This window comes from Mauremys reevesii, linkage group 2 (genome assembly GCF_016161935.1).
Source record: "Mauremys reevesii isolate NIE-2019 linkage group 2, ASM1616193v1, whole genome shotgun sequence".
NCBI lineage: Eukaryota > Metazoa > Chordata > Testudines > Geoemydidae > Mauremys > Mauremys reevesii.
In genome coordinates this window covers 42,527,650-42,550,654 of record NC_052624.1, presented here as the reverse complement: position 1 = coordinate 42,550,654, position 23,005 = coordinate 42,527,650, and the positions used below count along the sequence as shown (strand labels likewise).

The 23,005-nt window shown below is 40.9% G+C and overlaps 1 protein-coding gene across 1 annotated transcript in view; it reads right to left on the bottom strand.

Annotated features, from left to right (window-relative positions):
* ADAM22 (ADAM metallopeptidase domain 22) overlaps nt 1-23,005 on the bottom strand; it is a 210,753-nt gene continuing 187,748 nt past the window's right edge. The window contains exons 29-32 of the mRNA XM_039524310.1: nt 21,686-21,752; nt 17,413-17,523; nt 5,413-5,536; nt 1-3,323 (exon numbers count right to left, since the gene is read on the bottom strand). Of these exons, the coding sequence (XP_039380244.1) occupies nt 3,303-3,323; nt 5,413-5,536; nt 17,413-17,523; nt 21,686-21,752 (323 nt within the window). The 3' untranslated portion in view covers nt 1-3,302. The remainder of the gene's footprint in view (nt 3,324-5,412; nt 5,537-17,412; nt 17,524-21,685; nt 21,753-23,005) is intronic.

The following is a 23,005-nucleotide window of genomic DNA, read 5'->3' as shown; positions in this document are numbered from 1 at the left end:
GGCGGAGCTGCGCACTCCGGCGGATCAAAGCAAGTCCGATATAACGCGGTTTCACCTATAACGCAGTAAGATTTTTTGGCTCCCGAGGACAGCGTTATATCGGGGTAGAGGTGTACTATGAATGTTATATAATCTGCCACTATGTTACATTCAATTTCGGCCACCAAATCCTGCTGTGTCTTAATGGGAAAATGGAAAGGGCGGAATGAATGAATATATAGAAAAATATAAACAAGATTATTCAAAATTACACACTAGTTTGTATTCAAACTAAATATCAGAAAAGGCACATGATAAACATTTCAGTTACTAAGAACAAAAAACTAATGCATGGAGAAGTTATCTTCCTTGTGGTGAAACAACGAGTTGGACATTTTTACATAAGAATTTCCTTATTTGGGATAAATATTTAAGGGCCTGATTCAAAGCCCCTTGACAGCCACACGACTCCCACTGACTTCAGTGGGCTATGGATCAGACGCCTCTTCCATAAGATGTACATTGTTAACAGTTCTCTGTCCTGTTGTCTTTGGCCTATGTTCAGACTAAACCTTTGCAAAATTAGAGAGACAAGGTGGGTGTGGTAATATCTTTTACTGGACTAACTTCTGTTGGTGAGAGAGACAAGCTTTTGAGCTACAGCGAGCACTTCTTCACATCGGTTCCAAAACTAATCAATTGCATACTTCTGTATTGACAAATCTATAATCTGCATTAAAGTGCAGAATCTTTGCCCAAAGCCATTGTAGATGCCAATGCTTTTCAAACATACCCACGCGCTCTGTTCTCATTCATATTTGTCATAATTCACAATCCTTACCAAAATCTCTTGCCACGAAGGGGATAAGTTCCTCTGCTAGGCCAGTGTTGTGTAGATGTAAACCTGCACAGTCTTATAAATAAAATATCATACTTCTAAAATCTTACATACTTAACAGTTGCTGACAAAAAATGCCTTAATTTAAAACTAACCTAAATTTGACTAAGGGAGTATCAGAGGGGTAGCCATGTTAGTCTATATCCACAAAAACAGTGAGAAGTTCGGTGGCACCTTAAAGACTAACAGTTTTATTTGGGCATAAGCTTTCCTGCGTAAAAAACCCACTTCAAGTGTTTTTTAGCTTATGCCAAAACAAATCTGTTGGTCTTTAAGGTGCCACAAGACTCCTCTAAATGTGACTTGCTTTAATCAGAGAGAAATTTGATAAACTGAGCTCCGGTTACATTAAAAGGCTATAAGTGGTAGGTTCACTTACTAAAGGAATTACGTGAAAGAGGTAGAAGATTATGTTCCTGTCAGCATCTAACTGATTATATCACTGTGGGCCATGTATTCTAATATTTCTTATTAGAAGAGATGTTTTGTTCTGCAATGGAATTACCAGATGCTGGACGTTTGTCACTTCTGGAGAGGTACTAACAAGAGAGGTGTTTTAACTGAATTATAATTGCCATTTTTATTATTTAAAGAACATTTACAATTGAAAATGCCCAGGGATTTTACAGCATCCTTTTGAATCCTTTGGGTGTTGTAACTATATCTACTCTACATCCTTTAGCACATAGCATACAGTTGACCAGCAGTCAGGTTAATGCCATCTTGCCACGTCTCCTTTGTAATGAGTTTGTTTTTGCATCCTCAATTTCATTGGTCTGGATCCACTTGTATTCTGCTCAAGGCCCATGCTACCTGCAAAGGAGACCTCTGCTGCTGCATGTGGGGTGTGTCTACACTGCAGGTGGCAGTGAGCCACCCAGCCAGGATAGACAGACTGGGGCTTGAGTTAGCACTCTAAAAATAGCTGTGTGGACATTGTGGCTCTGGCAGAGACTCCGGAGCCAACCGAGCTCAAGACCACCCAATCTCTAGGCTTCAGCTCAAATGGCTAGCCTGAGTCTCCGCCGGAGCTGCAAAGTCCACATAGCTATTTTTAGCACACGAGCTCAAGCCTTGCTAGCGTGAGTCCCTCTACCCGTGCTGTGAGACTTTCTCCCAGCAGCAGTGTGGATGGACCCTCAGTATGCTAATACATGGTACAAGTAATAGCAGTAAAAAAAAAAAAAGCGGGGGGAAGGGAGGGGGAATCGGCCAGTTGCCCAGCTTTCAGTTTTTGTATAGCACTATGATAGCATCATGCCCATCACAACCTGTATACTCTGCCAGGTTGCTCCAGCATTGGGTCTGAAGTGCTTTACACACGCATATCCCAAATCTGCCATTGAGACCCCACTTCCACCCCCTTAACTGACGACCTTAAATTACTCCTCAATTTCCAGTAACTGTATGTTCACTATTAGTTAAAGACTCCAGCTCTGATTTCAGTGGGGTTGCTCCTGATTTACACCAGTGTGAGAGAAGAGACAAACACACATCACCACTATCAGACAACTTATTTTTGCTGGTTCCTTAGGTGGTGATTTAAGACAAAGCATTATAGAACTTTGATTTTTCTGGTGATTATAACAAATATATTCCCAGATTGTGGAGATTTTGGTCAAACACCAGTCTGCTGAGAAACACATTTACAGTACTAGAACTGCTGTATTTCCAAAGCTGTCTGCTCATAATATTCAGAACACTTGAAGTGTGATGATGTTAGTCATGATTGATTCTTTAGGCATTTGGCAAAATACATGTGTGTTACAGCTGTTTTCACATTTTAAAATGTTTACATATATACAATTTGTATATGGAGATTATAAACATGAAAGGTAAAAAAGATATAGTTTTTGTTTGTTTGAAGTTTATGCCTCTCAAAACTTAAGATCCTGTAGCAAAATTCTACATTTCTTACTCCTGCATGCTAATTTCTACTACAGTACGTGGTTTCCCCCTTACTTGTGGAAAGTAAAGAACCGAGGGTTCATGCACATAGCATAATGTTTACATTGGTCATGTGCTTCAGAATACAAAATTCTGAACTCAATTTTGTTGTTATTTGGGACTGCATAAACCAAAGAAAAACCTCTTTTATTCGGGATTTGTACATGAGTTTTAGTTGTATTTCTACATATATTGGTCATCATGCAGAATAATCTTATCATATTCAATCTATTTATCCCATCTTAATTTTTGTGACTTTTGGTTATTCTTTACAGATTTAATAGAATTCTAATCAACAGTAAAACATGTTGTTTTTTCCCCCTTGGGTATGAGAGCAGGTTCTTTCTGTGATCACTGGCATCTCTGTTGTTCTTTCAAATTGTCTGAAGAGCAGATGAATGTGCAATGACTCAGTGATGCTGAGTTTCTATAAAATTTGAAGTAAACAGTTCTGATGTCACCCAGGTAAACTGTAGAACTAAATGGAAGTCTCCCATAGCTGGAGGGGAAAAAAGGAACACATATATACATTACCAAAGTTATAATACAGTTAGTAACTAAATTATATTAGAGTTTTGTTGGGGAAGAAAGTCTGCTTTGTTTAGGTCTCATCCCAGTCCCTAGCGGATATCTGTTTACATCACAATGTCATCATACAATTGGGAACATTTCAGAAGGACTGCAAGCTGCATAATAGAAGCCTAGGACTTGGAGAATAAAGTTTGAAGAAACAACGTCAACTTCAACTATCAAGCTTGTGTCAGAATGCTTTTACCCACTATTGTTACAACTAACACTACAGTTACCATAACTAATTTTAGAGCAGCCTTTCAGAATTTTAACATTTTTAGAAGGTCTCTTTCTATAAGTCTATAATATATAACTAAACTATTGTTGTATGTAAAGTAAATAAGGTTTTTAAAATGTTTAAGAAGCTTCCTTTAAAATTAAATTAGAATATAGAGCCCCCCGGACCGGTGGCCAGGACCTGGGCAATGCGAGTGCCACTGAAAACCAGCTTGCGTGCCGCCTTCGGCACCCGTGCCATAGGTTGCCTACCCCTGTTTTACAGAGAGAGCAAAATTTGCTCCTATGTTTTGCCTGCTCAGAACTTCTTTAATTTATGCCAGGGGACTGGACCGGTATTCAGGCTGCCCCATGATTGGGGAAAATAAGTGTGTCTTAACTTCCTCTGCGCCCCTCTGCCTGTGCTGTGCTGGACCAAGATCTCTTTGACCACAACTCAGTGGGTGAGATTCTGTGCTGTGCCTCTAAGGGCATGTCTACACTTACCTCTGGAGTGATCGATCCAGCGGGGGTCGATTTATCGCATCTAGTGAAGATGCGATAAATCGACCACCGAGCATGCTCCCGTCAACTCCGGTACCCTGCCAGAGTGAGAAGCACAGGCGGAGTAGACGGCATAGGCGCCAACTCCATGGGTGCTCCGAGGCTGGAGCACCCATGAAAAAAAAATTGGTGGGTGCTCAGCACCCACTGGCAGCTCCCCGTGGCCCCCGCGCTGCCCCCCTGCTCCGGCTCGCCTCTGCCTCCTCCGTGAGCACACCGCCGTGTCCTGCTTCACCCCCCTCCCTCCCAGTGCCTGCACCATGAAACAGCTGATTCGCGCGGCAGGGAGGGAGGAGGGGGAACACGGCACGCTGGGGGAAGAGGTGGGGATTTGGGGAAGGGATCCAATAGGGGCAGGGAGGGGGTGTTAGGGCAGGAACTTTGTTAATGGGCCAATTAGAGAACCCAGCTGGGTGTAATGGGGCTTAATTAGAAAGACTGACCCCAGCTGTAGTGATGAAGTAGGGAGAGCACAATTTTTAAAAGAGGGGGGAACTGGGAGTGGATGACAGGGGGTGTATCCCTTGATGATTGCCTGTTCTGGGCATTCCCTCTGGAGCATCTGCCATTGACCACTGCCAGAAGATAGGATTCTGGACTACACAGACCATTGGTCTGGCCTAGTATGGCTGTTCTTATGTGCTTAATTTGGAGAAGGAAGAGCCTGCAGAGAGAAGAGAGGAGATCTCTCTCTCTCTGGGAAGGGAGATGTCTCAGGGTGGAATCAACCACCAGGAGTAGTAGGAGACTCCAGAGAGAGAGAGAGAGTTAGAGAGCAACAGGAGAGAAGAGACCACGAGAGGGAGGTAGGCTCCTGAGAGGAAAGCTGAGATAGGGGCCTACAGGAAGGGGAGAGAGAGAGAGAGAGCACAATGAGGAGTGGAGGAAGGAAGAGAAGCTCTGAAGGGGGCAGGAAGCACAGGATTTCAGCCAAGCCTGAGAGGGGCAGAAGAACTATAAATATTGACCTTATTTGAACTTTAAGTTGGACCTTTATTCTCCCCTTCAGAGGACTGAATGATTATTAGATTTGGCCAGAGGGCCACACAGAAGACCGAGAGGGGATCAGGAGAAGATACTGGCTGGGACTGGCCACGGTGGCACTAAGGAAGTGGCCAGCAAAGGGTACAAGTGGGAAATCCCCTGCAATGCCATGTCCAGGCATGAGGGGGCCACGTTTAAACATTTCCTCAATTAAGAGTTTTTCTTTGACTATACATAAAGAAGGAGAGAGGTACCCTGGCACTTGGTCTGTTAGCTTTCTTCTCCTCATCAGGAAGTGGAGGCATCGGGTATGGGTATTTTCTGCTGGAGGCAATAGATCCAGTAGAGGAAGATGGAGACTTTGCAGGAGACAGAGTCCTGAGATGTTGAAACACACAAAATAAATATGATGTCTTTGGGCACTGGCACTTCAACAGCAACTGCAAGTACTTGGAAGCTTGATTCAAAATGTAAATGCATACTTTATGAACTCAGTATTAGAAAAAAATTGATCAGTACTCTAAATATTAAATGATTATAAATAAAAATCACTCAGATGCTTACAGCTTTCATTAATACTGGAAGGAAAACTTAAGACTGCTGCTTATCTTTCATTAGTGTACTTTCCCATCATAATCAGTTTCTTAAACTACATTACATAGCATTTTATCTTATCATTATAAAGTTAACAAACCAAGTCACCTATAGAATAAATAGAGAACTAAAACACAGAAAGGACACTGACCTTTAAATATAAACAATGCTAGTATAATCACAACCAAATATTCTACCAGTGAGTGAATAAATGGCAATAAATCTCGGTCTTTTAAATAGCTTTTATACATTCCAATGCTAAAATACAAACATAGCAGGTAAACTTCTATTTATAGATAAGATATTAATTTACATAAAAGGCATGCACTTGGAGGCCAAACTGTTAGTTGTGAAGAAACAAAGGCAAATACAAAGTGCTAACAAGAAATTATTAGACATGCAAGCATCAAACAGTGCATAGTGTTCCAGCCAAAGAAAGAGTCTGATGAGAACATACAAAAATGGACTGATTAGTCTACTGCAATCAGCATTTCTGTACAAGGTGAGCAGCGTAAGCAGGAGCAAGTCAATGTGTGTATCACATGAAAGGCATTCTTTTAACGGCAATAAGGTGGCAGGACTTTATTGACAGGAATTTTACACATGGGAAAATCTCTGACACATCCCCTTTCAGATTCTGCACTTTTATCCAATGAGAGGATCCTACGAGGCTCCATCTCTAGATAATAGAGAAGAAAAAAACAACAGACTGGAAGTAGAAAATCTAAATTACCCTACCTTGTTAGTTTCATTTTGCAGACAGAAGGCCAAACTTTGACAAGGGGCCTCCATATGGCTGCCATTAGCAGCTGTCCCTCACATGCTTTTTGAGCACTTTTACCTACATGCTCCAATTCTAGGATGTGCTTGAGGAAGATGTTGCCACTCAGTTTGTGCATGCACATTCTCAACCACTGCACACGTAGCAAGAGGCTGCAGTCGCGAGATACATTAACCTCACAATGATCAGGAGCTCAAGTCAAACAGGACTGCTCATAGTAGTCAACACAATGCCCAGTAGTAAGTTTTTGTAGGGTTGGGCCCTTATATACTAGTGTAGGCTCAGAAACAGGCTAAGGGCTCTTTGTGATGAAAACTTTGCTCTCTGTTATATTTAATAGCAACTCATTTAAATGTAAAGAGTTTTTCAAAACTTTTTTAGTCTAGTACATTGTCATGATTGTGTCTGCGATGGCCTATAACTGCACACTCTTGTTTCCCCTACAAACAATGGCTGATGGTAGTTATGACCAGCAAGGTGCCAATGGAAATTACATGGGAGCTTGTGACAGGTGTGAAACTGATGTCATCAGTGTACATGTACTGTACTTCTAAAGTCCTGTGCTGCGATCTCTCAAATGTCATACTAGTTTATGAAAGAACAAGATTATAACCATACCGTTCTTTACGATATTAAAAAGTAAGTCCTCAGCAACTGCTTTTTGAGCACACAGTGAGATAGAACAGCACACACACAGATATTTCCAGGATCACAATTTTAAATCAAGGGAAAGGCTAACAATTTTTCAGCCCCATCCGCTCACTAAGGCTAATCTCATTTGCACCGACAAAGGTTCATAATGATATTTTTCTCCGTCATTCAAAGGAACAACGGGCTCTATAGTCAAAAAGAAAATCAGGAGCCTTTTTTTACACTGATAATGAGACCTAAAGGTTAAAAACCCTTCTTTTCATTTTTTAAAACACAAAATACGAAGTAGCAGGAGATAAGAGCTGAGGGTGTTCGCTTTGGATTCTGGGGTCTCTATCTGAGAATGAGATGTTTATCTCAATATCATGGCTGTGTGTGTGTGTGTGTGTGTGTGTGTGTGTGTGTGTGTGTGTGTGTGTGTGTGTGTGTGCGCGTGTGTGTGCGTGCGCGCACAGGGATCAGGGAAGAGAACATTCCCTTATCCCAGGCTCAGGCTTGCTCCCTCCTACTGCTCCTCGTGGTGATGCAAGCCACCCCAAGAAGAGGCAGCACAGAGAGGAGGCAAGGCTATGGTCCTGCTCTGCACCAGTCTGTGCAGGGGTGGGCAGTTGTACAGAGACAGAAGCAAGCAGCAGCAGCCCAAGGAATGGTGGAGCATGCACATTCTCTCTCTGCAGCAGGGTCCTTGGGGAGGATTCCTAGTTTACCCGGTGGAAACTACAGCTCTGCATCATTGGCCAAAGCGTAAATGGCCCAATCTGACCCTGTGTTTGTTACTGGGAGGGGTGGGGGAGCCAGAAATAGATACAGTGTTTCAAGTTCTGCTCCCAGGCACATTGGTGAAGTCTTACTGGACTTATAGGGGTTGCACAGATGTAATGAGGAGCAGAATTTGGAGTAATGGGCTAGATTCGCCAACATTTTTATTATATCTTTGTTAGGTCTCATTTATAACCACCTATCACAGATTTACAATGTGTATGCATCGTCTTCTTTTGGTTTTCTATATTTGTCACTGTAGTGGGAGGTTTTTTTTGTCTTAAAAACTTTGTAGAAACAGCATATAAGAAATTTTTAAAATTATTTCAAAATCAGATGCTGCTTATTACCCAAGAAAATTTTTTGTTTTGCCTTGCAGAAAACAGAAAACAATCTCCAGGCGAAATGCTTCTGAATAAATCAGTTCTCCATGCACGCACAATGCTACATTTTCAAACTCGGGGTGAAACTGGTGCACCCACAAAATGATTTGCAATGTGTTGCTCCTACAAAAAGCCCACCTGTGCACATGAGCCATTGTGTGCACACATTACTGCATATACAGTGACCTAACTGACATACAGATACCAATCTCAACGCGCAAACCTAGAGTGTTTTGAGGCACACCAGCTGCACCCACATCTGTGAAGTTTAGATGCCCAGTTGGAGGCCTACAACATTGAAAATGCAGTTGCACACTTAAATAGATAAACATGCCCTTCCCTCACAATCCCTGGCCACTTATTTCTGCTACTCATTTAGGCACTCTGTATTTTTTTTAATGGTCTGGACTATGTGCGACCTGTAGAGAGTGTGAAAACATATTGCAAGTACAGTTGAACACGGCGTCAGATGCACAATCACTGATTTTTTTTTACATGTAAAATGCTGTCATTTTGAAAATATCACCCTAAAGGCTCTATCCTGCCATTGTTTATGTGCTGTGTATCCCAGATTTATATGCACTTTAAATGAGAGAGCCATGTAAGAACTTTCTCATTTACAGTATGGAAGAAAGTCAGCATCCAGCTACGGGGATACTTGCGGGTAATGCAAGGGTTAGCGCTGAGCAAAACGCTGCAGTTTGGTTCAGGTGGGTTTCATTGAGCTTTTGCCATAGGTTTCAGTTCTCATGGTTTCACATCTGTTAACTTTCACATCAAGTTTTGTTTTCATCTGAACTCACATGCAAGGCCTGAAATACAATGCAAGACTCATAAGTCTCATTCATTCCTACACAGTGTATGGTAGGAAGGTTTGATCACAGATTTTACTAGTAACCCAAAATGAAGCTATGAATCTCGGGGGGTCTGGGAGTTTTCATCCTGAGGTCTGAGACCAAGAAGGAAGAGTTAATGACTCATTTTTGTGTCTATGTTTGAAGCTGAAACTAAGAGATTTTTGTAATCATATTGGGTTTCAAAACAAAATACCAGCACAACACTAGTCATTTAGACAATGTTGAGGTCAAAAGAGATGGCGTGAAATAAATGTCACTTAGCCCACAACTAAATGACACATGATCTCCTAAAACACAACTACTATCAAAATTAGAGAAGACAGTGTGATAGACTCAGGCTAGTTGGGTACAGCAGAATAGCTGAAGGCAGATATACTGGCCACTGGATTAACAGTTTTCTGTTCCCTGACTGACCAGAGCAGGGGCTGCTCCAGGCTAATGAGAACACCTGACTCTAATTAACCTGTAAAGAGTCAGGTGAGGCCATTCAGTTAATGTGACCACCTGACTCTAATTAAGGCCCTGCTGTTACTATAAAAAGGGCTCACTCCAGTCAGGCAGGGGAGCCAGAGGAGAGGAAGTGCGGCTGGAGGGCTGGTTACTGAAGACACCCTAAAACATTGTTAAAGGAGCCCTAAGGTAAGGGTGACAAAGGGAGAAGCAGGAGAGCTGTGAGGAAGTGGCCCAGGGAAATGTAGCAACTCTGGCAGTGAAAGGTTGGCTGCCAACAACTGCTACCATTAGGGTCCCTGGGCTGGAAACCAGAGTAGAGGGCGGGCCCGGGTTCCCCCAACCCACCACTATAGGAACAGCTCCTGGAAGGGGAAGTCAGGTCCCTGTCAGGACAGGAGGCTGAACAGAGACTGTGGGAGTTCTCTCACCCACCTCCTTGCAGCCTATGATGAAAAGGGCTCAGTAGACTGTAACCCTGGCCCTAGAGAGAGAAGGGTTACGTGGAGGGTCACAGTGAGCCACTGAGGCTAAGCATAAACTGCCTAGAAGCGCAGGACCCACAGGAGCAAGGTCAGAGCTCAGCCACAACAGCTACGCTGGGTACCCCTTATTCCTCAATGGTGCTGTGTATCACCTCATTTTGTAAACTGCACTAAATCAATTTAAAAATCCATCTGGTTAAAGCGGCACACACTCCTAATGCAATCAAACTGAAATAAAACCTTGCTTATACTAGTTTAGCTTAAATCAGGAAAATATCAATTTAAGAATATCTATACTAGGGCTTTGCACAAGTTTAACCAGATTGATTGCATTGAACAAGTATATAGTTTTTCTAGTATAGATTAGGCCATATTTTAAAAGATAAATAGACCCATTTGTCCTCTCAAGTTTTTTTCAGGGGTGCAGGAAGAGGGCTGAGCAGAAGCTGGAAGTGGGGACAGAGTTTTAGTTCTAAGGGTGGATCTGCAAGAATAGGCTGATGTTCCAGTTTGGGGACATTAATTCTAAATACTGTATGAAGTTTCTAAATGATCCTACATGTGCCCAGAGCACTAGATTCACAAAGCTTATTAAACACTTATCTTCAGAGTCTCAAGGTGAAATCCTGGCTCTACCGAAGTCAATGGGAGTTTTGCCATTGACTTCAACCAAGGCCAGGTTTTCACCCTCACCACTAATCTTTTCCATGGAAAGGAGTCAACCTACCTAAGAAAATGGCTGCTCACCATTACAATGGCTTTATTAAACAGCTCTCTTCCATAGGAACTTTAAATCCCACAGGTAGAGCTTGTCAGAGTGAGAATTGGGGCTCTCTCCATCATGGAGCCATGATGTGGGAACTTATTACTGGAGAAGATGAGAGACTATAAACTGCTCACTGCCTTCAGTACGCAGTACAGAGCTTACTTGTACTTTCCAACAACTGCAACTAAATACAGCAATGAAAGGAGTAACTGAAAATAAAAAGGAAGAGAGAGAGAAAGGGGCAAATGAGGGAGGGAGGGAGGAAGGAAAGAAACAAAAAAAATTTCTTTTAAAAAAGCACAATCTGACCGTCCCAGATGAAACAAGGAAAAAATGAGCCCAGTGGCCCTGTGTGACTATGACCAGTCAGAGATGCGCTCACACACAAAGGCAATGGATGGTGGGATAAAAGCCTGGAAATTCGAGGTTAGAGCTGGTGGTGCAAAGCAGAGTTAAAGCTGGTTTAAGTGGCCAGCTGAGGAGAAGCAGAGGAGAAAGTTCAGAACAGGAAAAAGCAGAAAAATATGAGAGGGGAACAGAAGACCTATTCTCTCTTCCCCTCCATCCCTGTAACATGTACCCCCAAGCCATCCTCCTCCCTCGGGACAAGTGTCCTGGGTTTTCACCTTGAAAATCTTGTTTCTGTGTAAACTTTTTACTATTAATGTAAATATTTGCAGTAACTCAAACTTGGGCAGCTCAGTGTTTCAGAGGGACCCTTTGCATCATTCTTGCACAAATGAATCTACGGGATTGGCATACTTAAGGCTTTGACAGTTCACACTCTGATACCATCACAATCCCTGAGAGTCTGGCTTGCCTCAAATGAGGCAAGTAGTTCTTGATCACTGTTCCAAAGGTTACTTTCAGCAGAAACTGCAGTATTAGGCACAGAGCTGGCATGAAAGGGACAGGTAGTCTGCCTCTTGTGTAAGACCAGTAGCAGACTGCTCGCCCCCTGGAGCAAGGCCAGGAGCCAGGAAGAGATTTCCCTGCTTTGTCCGCTGCTGGGACTGTGCAGCAATATGCTGCCCCTTACACAGATTGTACATATACAATAAAAGGAAGGGCTAGATTGTAAGTGAAAGATGAAATTCTCCTTTACAATTCTTGGTCTCGCCAATTTGGGGAACCACAGCTGGGGGCTTTGTGGGACCAGAAAGGCCAGCTCTGATTATTAACTATTAAGAGTAATTATACCTATGTATATACACACATACTTGACTCACCATGTGGAAAATATTTGGTAAATAGGTCACTATCGGTAACCTAGGACCAACTTTGACTTACTTTAAGATTTTTTTTTTAAGTCTGCTGAGGGAAGTCCACAAGATGCTCTGTTTTCTGAAAATCTACAACAGCATACTTTGGCAGTTATCAATGTTTTGTGATTCTCTATTCCCTCTGCTGGCTTCAACAACAGCACTTAACAACACACTATTCCCAGAACTATGCTGACATCACTGAGGGTAGCGCAGAAACAGGGAAGTAAACAAAACAGCTGTGTCAATTTCAGCTTTCTTAAAAGAGAGCACAAATGAAACAACTACAAAAAAGTATTATTCCGTGTTAACTGTCTCCATTCTTGGATCATGGTTTCTAAAGCCAAGCATAAGATGGCATTTTTTCTTGAATTTGACTAACCACTTGGGTTATAAAATAGGCCCTTTAAACAATTAATTAATTAGTGTGGGTTTTTTCCCCAAGCCTACACTTTATACTATAAGCCACTATCTCTGGTCATTTTTCTGAAGTTTTGCAAGGTTATTTTGTTCAAAAATTGCTTTTAAAAGATTGTGTCTTTAAGAGCTCAGAAAGCTGCTGTGTGATTTTTAAACAGTGTCCTTAGTAGTAGTAATGTCTTTTTTCTTGTGTCTGAGAAGAAGCACCAGTTTAACTAAAATAGTTTATTACAATTGATTTAGTGAAATGTTGCAAACTGCTATATGGGTTTAAACTTAAGTCAATTTCAACCAGTTCCCCAATTAAGCTAAATCAGGGTTTCTCAAACCGGGGTCGCCACTTGTGTAGGGAAAGCCCCTGGCAGGCCAGGCCGGTGTGTTTACCTGCCCCGTCCGCAGGTCCGGCCGATCACGGCTCCCACTGGCCGCAGATCGCTGCTCCAGGCCAATGGGAGCTGCTGGAAGCGGTGTGGGCTGAGGGACTTACTGGCTGCCGCTTCTAGCAGCTCCCATTGTTCCTGGAGCAGCGATCTGCAGTGGGCAGGTAAACACACTGGCCCGGCCCACCAGGGGCTTTCCCTACACAAGCGGCGACCCCTGTTTGAGAAACCCTGAGCTAAATCAATATAAGCAGATACAAAAATTAAAGGAAGTGTCCATGCAGGGTTTACACAGTTTAACTAAACTGATTTAAATAAAGTATGTTAGTTAAACTGGTGCAATTTTTGTTTCATCAATACCTTGGTCTGCTGAAGTTGCAGGCTTCCACTGGATTTTGAGAAGTACACCAGCAGTCAGCATACTTCTGTTTCTTCTAGATGGTTTCCTAAGGAATTTAATCTAGAGCTACTGCTGAACTGGAAAGTTTTGCAGAAAAGTTCTGTGACATTTAATGTGTACCCTGAGCCAAAGCACTTCAGTAGTTCTTAAAATTATATAACTAGTCCCTAACTCATTGGGGTCGGGGAAGGTGTGAAAGAGCATATTCCTAGACAGATTGTCCTCAGATAAACACATTCAGTTCCAAGAGACTTCAGGGATTTGAAGCCAAATTTTGGCCCAAGGATTAATTTAACCTAAATAATTACTGTAGCTTCAAACTGTAATTATGAGATAAAAGTTCTAATGCTAAGAGCACCCGGTTCTTTTTTTAATGAAAAGATATGCAGTAGGATACTTCAGATGGATCGTTTGCCTCTACAAATATCTTTTTGTATTTTCAAAATGCAGCTGTTCTAAATAACATGTAGATGATGTAATGGAAATATTTCACAGCTATCATTTAAAATACTAAAAGTATAATTGTGGGATTCTGAGTTCACCTGCCTTTTTTAAATGTTTCTTTATTCATGATTTTTGGTCGATGGTATTCACTTAACACTTCATTTCTAACGCACTGCAGAGATCCAGTCATGTTAACGGCACACGATATGCCTAACAAACAAGAACGGCTCTTTCCAAAGCACTGTGGGATTATCAAATTAAATGTCTTCTCACATTTCCACAGATTGTGTCTGCTTCATGCTTTTATATTGTGCTGTTGAAAACTAGGAGCTAGTTCTCAACTACAGAGAGGTTTGGGGCCTGATTCTCAGTTTTACTACAGTCCCTTTATGCCACTCTGTTAGTACAAAGGGAGCAGAAATGTGCCCCTGATAATACCTCCTGTGCAAGGGGACTCCTTGGTCTATAGAACTGGTGTAAACACCCTACCCTGGCCTTGCTCCCCAGCCCCAGAATAGGGGATGTTTTGGGGTTGGCTAGTGGTGGGATGGGGCATATTCTCTACCTCCCGGAGCCTACAGGGGGCCATGGGAAGCAGAGCATAAGTTAAAGCAACCCTGTGGCTCCTCCACATACTAGCTTTAAGCCACTGTTTTGTCTATCTTTGCCCCTCCCCTCATTCCTAACCTGGGGATGGGGGAAATGGAGAACTGCATGAAGAATCAAAGTTTCATTATTCAGGTGCAAGATGGAGGCTGACCTAGTTTTTCTGTTTACTTGGCACTACATTCACAATTTTCGCTTGTAAGTATTTTCAGTAGAACCCTACACTCATTTGTACCACATACACTAGGTGGTTAGATCTTCCCAGTGCAGAATGTAGTCTTATAGTTCTCATTTTTAATTCTGGTCATGTTAATTATTTCATCCCCATTGTATTTTAAGGTAAAATTCCACTACATTTTATTCTTTTTCTTTTCGTGTAAGTTTAGTATGCACTAAATAGACAAGAGACCATTTGTTTCAGTAAATGAAATCCTATTTAGGTTAAAACTATTTTATTAGTAGTAAATACGTCTCATGCCCATAAAACACTACTTGGCATAAAATGAAGAGAAAGCTACTAAAAGCTATAGATGATGGTGGGAATGCATGCACTACAAACATTCTTTTCAATGGCTTCATTAAAACATTCAGAAAAAGAATTGGAATTGCACATGAAGCCAAAAAAAGAAAAAAAAAGACATCAAAAGGCAGCAAATGAACAAGGGGCTCTTTGCACCTACAGTAACTTGTACTGATATATACAAGATAGGAGTCCCAACATATTTGTATATGCTGGAACAGCTCTTACAAATGATATAGAATTAATTTACAAAATACCTAAAGTATGGTCCTTCAGTGTTTTTATTCACATCTTCTACCCACTTAGCTACATTATATTCTCTTTTGAACCAGGGGTTTAAATACCTGCAGAAAGCAATGGAAGGAACAGAGAAGGCAGAAGAACAAGAAGAATAGAAAATCTGAGAACACACAGCACAAGCTCAGCAAGGATGTCTTCATCCCCAAAATGCAAGTGAGTATGGCAAATAAATCAGTATGGATGTTGGGTGAGGAGTTGGCAATGTGTACAACTGCATGAGAAAATTTGAACTACAACAAGGCTCAAGTTCAGTTAATCTGGAAATTGTTGAGGACGCATTATTCATTTAATTTCCTAAGGGTGAAATTCACCTCTATGCAGAGGGCCAGGAATGATCACAAAGTATTTGCACCTCCTATGTCCTCAAAGTAGTGACATGATGACATTTTGGCTCCTGTCCTGCAATTTACTCTCTGCAGGGGCAGGCATCTGCCCAGCTGGACTGAATTCCAGGATTGAGGCCTTAAGTGCTGCAGAGACTTTGGGCTGGCCCTCTGTACATGGATGAATTTCAACCTCACCATTTAAAATGCTCTTTTTGCCATGTCTGGTAATTTCTTTACACCTACACCGTGAACCAAAATTGGTTTTAGTAATTTTGTGTGATCTGGTGAAATTGCAAAGAGGGCTGCATAATTGATCTGATATTTTACCTTGTAAAACCTTGATTAGCAAAAGAACCACTTAAAAAAACCCATGTGTGTGTTTAAGTTACACACAAACTAAGAAACATTGTTGTTTTATTCCATAGTTAGCAGTAATATTATAACAGGTGAAGACAGTTATTCTGTAACTAACTTCCCTTGGCCACCAATAGAAAGTTCACTTAATTGTATTGAAACTTTTCCTCTTCTCCCTTTGTAGTGTTAACAATAAAATGGGATGTAGACACTGAGCAACTTGTTTGGTGCAATTTAAATTCTGCATTTCTGGTATAATCATCACAACGGTGTAACAGTTATTTTTATCACTGCATTTATGTAATAGGGATCAACACAATCTGAAACAGTAAATGAAATGTAACAACAAAAAACAAATTCTTTTTAAAATTACTGTAAATACCTTTGGGCCAGATCCCATAGCTCTTATTCATGTGAGCAGTCCACTGATCTCATGAGTGAACTGTTTCCTCAAGGGACTGATTTTATGAGTGTAGGACAGGCCAGTTTTCTCTTTCTTTCTTGAAAACACAACCAAATGTACTACAATATTCCAAACAATGTCAAAGTCTAAAACCTGTAGCTTGTGGTTGTGGTTGTTGGTTTTTTTTAAAAAAAACTCCTTAGACCTCCTTTTTTGTTCTGGAACTTCATCTCCCTGCCCCGCGTAAGCACAGCCACAGCTTTAAAAAAAATATTTGCCCCCAGCCACAGTTGCCTCTAATTTGCCTTTCTTAATCACAAACGAGTGAAATCAGTAGTGCTTTATGCTTTCCAACCTGGCTTCTTAGTAAAAAGTAAAAGTTTAAAGCTGTGGTGCAGCCACAGATGAAGTGCTAGTAAATCAACAGGCTGGCGCCAGTATCGTTTGGCTCTGCTGTTAGTTTTAACTGCTGATGTAGCTATGGATTTTTTAGGGAGTCAGCCATAGCTGCAGCACTTTTAACCTGCACTTTTTATTTGAAGGGGTCTTTTGGTAACCATGAAACACTCCTGATCTGTCTTTTTAAAGTAGAAAATAAAATGTAAGGTGGCAACAAAGCATGCAGTTGTTATCCAATAATGTTTGTGAGCTTCCTAGGCCCAGTTACATACAGATAACTTTCATTCCTTCCAATCAATCTGCATATAGAAAGGTTTATATTATGTCACTGCAGACCACTGAATTATATCATGAGAAAGCTCTCAGATTGATTTTTGCAGTCATCTGTGCATCAGTCATCATTGAAATCCAACATTACTTTGAATGATAAATTCTCCTTTGAAATAAATCTGTCATTAAATCTAAGGCTAAAACTAGACCAATAGCTTGATTTGGCTTGTAGCGCAACATGCAATAATGCAAAAGACCCAGGTTCAAGAGTGATCTTACACCTCAGGCTGGCAAGGAGGAGGGTTGAGCTAGCGCTGCATCAGCAGGAGCACCTCCAAGAGGTCAAAAGTGTTTTGCCACAGTGAAACTACTGAATACTCAGGGGAAGGGATTTTTCATGGGATAAAAATGGCAGCCCAGAATATAGGAGCAGGTGAAACTGACCTGTGATCCCGATTCCCTGTATGGGGGTGGTGAGAACCCCCTTGGCTTATGCCTTGGGTCGGGATTTGGTGGGCGAGAGAGAGCCCGGGCTCAGATACATGGGTTACCCTGCTGCAAAAACACAATATATAATAGAAAAATCTAAGCCAAATCATGTTTATATCAATTTATAACAATGAGGAAGATGCACACTTAGATGAAAATAATTATCAAAGAGAACCAGTACTACTAATTGGCAAAACACATCTTACTAGGACATGTTTTAACACATCTCCATTTTATTGTCAGGATATTCAGAAAGTCTGTATTACCTTTCTTGGATAATACTCAGTTTTCTGTTAAAATCAATATTACTTTATCAGACCACTTAATCAATTCTGTTGTAGAAATTTTGGAAGAACATGCTGGCTCTGTTAGTCAACATTTTCTTTGTATGGAGTGAACCACCTGACTTCATTGAATAAAAACTCCCAAGGTTTTTTACTCATCTGGAAGCAATTAAAAACTGACAAAAATATCTTTAAGTAGAGCAATGACATTTATCAGCAGCCTTACATCAACCAAGAAAAAATCTGTTAGATTTCAAAATAATGCCTGGTACATTTTTCAGGAATTGCATGAGATGCTTGCTATGTGCATCCCATACTAATACTAATGAGAGTCATATGGCTGAAACCCTACCCAATGCTTCAGAAATTCAGAGGAAACTAACAGTTTAATTGTGGGCCAATTTCCAATCAGTTGCACAACTGTGCACACAACAGTGCACTTAATTAGTGCATGCAATCGCTGCAAATATATGCATAAATCAGGTATGTGTGTATGTAACTGTATATCTAGTAGCTTCCTGTGCAAATACCTGAATTCTGCACACATTCAGAGTATGGCACAAATCAGGCTTATAATGTTTTAACAATTTACAGTGGATCTTGTTTACTTATGGGAGACAATAGTTTGGCACCTTATTATTTTCTTTTCACTGTGTACACTATTCAGCTCCCAGATCTCATATAGGAAATACTCCAAACACTATCCATTGTCTCAGGATATATTTTATTAAGGTTCTTTCACATTTACCTGAGACGTTAATGAGGTGAATTTGTCTTGAAAATGTTGCATGAACCTTAAGGCACCCTTAAAGCAGCTGGCATCACATTTTTGTTAAAACAAAGAACAAATGTTTTAGTCACAGTTAGTAACACATCATTCGTTCCAGTTCTTTTCAAAATGTGATTTCATATTTATAATCTGTGTGACCCCCCCCTACAATTCTCTCCTCTCCTCACTGCAGACGTGTTGCTTGGGAGGATCCAGTTTTGTGGCCCGTGAAACCTGCTCACCTCATGGCTGCTCTTCTTGCAGAGCAGACTCTTGACAAGGTGACTTTGCAATCACCAACCTCTCTCACCCACCCCCAAAGCAGACACCTTCAGGGGAAAGGGTGTCTCCCCAGCCCACCTATTCTGGCAAGTATATTTCAGGAACACAGGTGTTCTGTGCCACCCCCTTATAGGTTGCTTACTCTTCAGCAACAGGTTCTGCCTCTGACTGTTACCATTTCTGCTTACACTATACTCAGCAGCAGGGATGAAATGAGAGAATTAGATATGGCAGAAATTTTAGGTCACATTAAAAAGAGAAAATGATACAGACCAAGACAGGTTTTTAAGTAATCGTGACCCTCACTATTGATTCATTCTCTATTTATTTATTTATTTATCTTGCAGTTCTCAGGTATTTTAAATACACAAGCTAAGCATCACATAACAGGGGAGAAGATGCTTTCTGTTCTTTAACCTTTACTAGATTCTCTTCCCAGGTGGTGCCTTAATGTTAGAGTAAAAAAGTGTATCTGTTTTCTATAGGCCAAATTCAGCCCTAGTTAAGCAGAGACAGAGCCATTGACTGTAATGGAGTTGTGTCAGGCCTGAATTTGGAGCTATGTTTTTAAGCCTTGTTTTCAGAAATAAAAGTCAGAAAATGAAAGAGCACAAAACAAGTTTCTAGAGAAGAACTTGCAATCTCATCTGCACTCTGAACAGGTTAGTCAACCAAGCTATTTGCTCTTATCAAATTGTCTCATGCAAAGGAAGAAAACCGAACAATCAACATTCCAATAAGAGTTTATCAACATTAAGACCACAGGGACAGGGGTGCTGCAGTCACTTGAAAGTTAAGCTCCTCCAAGGGATTTAAGAATAATCTTACTGGTTTTGTATTGCCATTTTTAACCATGCAATGTTGTAGCTATTACATGTCTCAAACTACCGTATTTTCCGGCGTATAAGGCAACTGGACGTACAAGACGACCCCCTAATTTTCCAGTTAAAACATAGGTTTTGGCCTATACTCGCCGTATAAGACTACCCCCCCCTTCCGAGGCAACACCATTTAATAACATCAGACTTGATTTAAATAATTTTAATTAAAATGGTTTTGACTTACTGGTACTTACAGGGAGTCAGAGGGCTCTGGGCTGCCCGCTGCGGCGGGGAGCCCAGAGCCTTTTAAATCAGCACAGGGACGTTCTGTATGTAGCCGAAGCTACAGTATGTTTATACCCGGCGTATAAGACGACCCCCGATTTTTGGGGGTTGTTTTTAGTATAAAAAGTCGTCTTATACGCCAGAAAATACGGTATTAATGTTTGTAATTTGTAGCAAAGACTCATCTATGTGAACCTTTGGAAACCTATGTATGCAACAACTGTATATTGAACTTGGAATACTCAAGTTTTGGAACAAACTCAAAATCCTTTAGCTGAAAAAGGCTGGGCCCTCTGAAAATCTAGCAGTATCATCAGCAATACCAGGAGGGATGAGATGGAGTGCCAATGACAAGTGCAGTCAGGAAAGTAACTGAAATAGCTTCCTCGAGGATTGTATTTTCTATATGGACAACCTACCTAATTCTCAATTACTGAGGGACAATCTCCACTCATTGATATATTTTGCTTTCCACAACCAAATCTCTGTACAACTTTTCATGAGTGATGTACCTGAGTATTCAGATTCTAATATCTAAACTGTATTGTTAAATCTATTCACCTAAATTTGGGTTATTGCTGATTATGTACTCTGTGTATCATATGACTTTTAAAAACAAACTTGGCATTTGTGGATAATCTAAGCACTATACCCAGATGTACACACACTCTTTTTCTCAACCTATATATTATATACTTTTAACATTAGCTTTAATACAATTTTTAAATCTATTAGCTTCCAGCTGGACTGGTATAAAACCCTTCTGCCAGTGGGGAGATACATTAGTACTGATGACAGGGGGAGAGGGAATAATCATTTCTGTCACTGGCAGAGAATTATAAATTCTTAAGTGGCACAGTAATGACAAAGGAAGCCTAGTGGAAAATGTTTGACAAGCCTAGAGGTTACAGTGCCACCTATTCACCATCCTTTCAGATAAGGGGTCTAACTAAGTAGACATAGATAATATGGAGTATAGCAAATATGGGCCTATTCAATAAATTAAACAAAACAAAGAAGACAAGAAAGCAAATTTAATTAATTTTGTAACTGTCTATGTGAAACTTGTACATGTATGACAGTTTTACAAATGGGCTCAATTCTTAATATGATCAAATTAATACATACTTGCCCATTTCTTTATTTTTCCCTTACTGGACCAAATCCAAAGCCTATTGAAGTCAATGAAAAGACTCATACTGACCTCAGAGGGCATTGTAGCAAAGACTGTGCACGGACAGTCTCTTCATGTTCTGATCCCAGTGGTTTGAGAAGATATTCTAGGTCAGACTTGATGGCTTAGAGCACTAAACTGTAAATATGTTCTCAAAGCACAGTTAGGTTCTTTTCCTAAACTCTCTGGGTGGGGAGTCAGAGATAGGAATGTGTGTCCCCGGGAGGACCAGTGTCATCTGCGGTGGTTCCATCTGGGGTGAGGGCAAAGGAAGGAAAATAGGTTATCTGAAATTCACTAGTCGAACAGGACACACTCAGAAATGGCAGTTTACTGTAGACAAAAGCCTGTTGTGACGGTGCAGGCTGTCACCCCAGTGGGGTTCGCTATAGGGCTGACTGCGAAGAAGAAAAGCAATAATTAATTGTTTTAGAAAAAGTAAAAAGAATATTAAAAACACATTTGTTAAACCATTTACTAGCCTGCCAGTCAGTACTTTGAGTGGGCCACAGGGAACATCTGTAGTTTCTACTTTAAAATGCTCAATGTAAATGAAAGTAGCATTTGTTTGTAAGCTGTTCTTTTCTGCTTTGCTGTTAAAGGGTCGACTTACTCAGTTGAATTAGACCGTGGCCTATATTTTTTGCCTCTGATTTTCTTTCTGTTTCCTCCTATATTACCTGAAAAAGATCAGAGGATAAAGACAGACCAAATAATATCTTGAAATGTACATGTACAACATTCTAAAAATGTTTATAATTCATGTTCATTACCTCCCCGACAAACTAGTGGTATTGACAGCTTCCGCCATTCAAAAATCATGAGTCAGGCATCCCCCCCAAAATCATGAGCTTTTATTTGCCTTCTGGTTTCTGAGTCTTTAGGGTGCACTTGGGTCACATTTTCAAACTTTTCTCTGCAACCGTGAGAGGTAGAAACTTACGTTTTAAAATATAAAAGCTGAAATTCTCACCCAATTAGAACCCGCCAGGGCTGGGGCTCTAAGATAAACGCTAAATATTGTAAAACTCACAATACAGTCATAAGGGTTGGAATCACTGAGCTACTCGTGGTTGATTTCTCCACATTGTTCATGGCCTCTCACATTGGTGTTAGAACAATGGGTGAAATCAAGGAGATGTAATTTCTACGTAATGAAACATCCCACTAACAGCTTTGTGTGTTAGTGATCTCTTAATAAAATATTTACTATATTTAGAAAAAAATATCCAATACACTAGTTAAAAGGGACCCTGTCAACTTGAATTTTCTGAAATGGACTCAAAACAATATAGTTTGCTAACAGAATACACATTAGTCATAGCCTCAATTTAAAAAAAAAATTCCTTTAAGAAAAAATTGTTAGGGGCTTTCTACTCCTCTGTCCTGTTGGAAGGGTCTTTTAAGTGAGCACATGACCACCTATGTGTTCAGGTCTGCTGCTTCTCCCCGCCCCTGCACACACTTGCTTGTGCCTCTTTAGTTTCATTTTCGGCTCTACTGCTGGTAAACACTGACTGTTGCAGGGCATGCACCATCAACAACCCAGCACAACTGACTAAGCACAAAATGCTGCTGTAGCAAATACACTGAAAACAAAATGAGTAAAATGCCCCAGTCTCTTTCAGTTGCATTAATCTTAGTAGATACAGGTAGCAAAAACAGGTAAAACATTGTCAGAGAATTGTGCATTTCAAGTTACCGGTGTCCTTTTAATGCCCAACCCTGTTAGCAGCAAATACAGTGTGCAGTGGGAGTCGAGGATGCTCTGTACCTCACTAGAGGTAGTCAGCTCTGCACAGGATCAGGCTCCTTAAAAATTAAAACAGGATAATTGAGAGACGGATTCTCCACCACTCTGCATGAACTCAGCAGGAGTGGAGAGGAGAGGCCACAGGGAAACAGTTCCAGCTCCCTGATCCTGCACCAATGA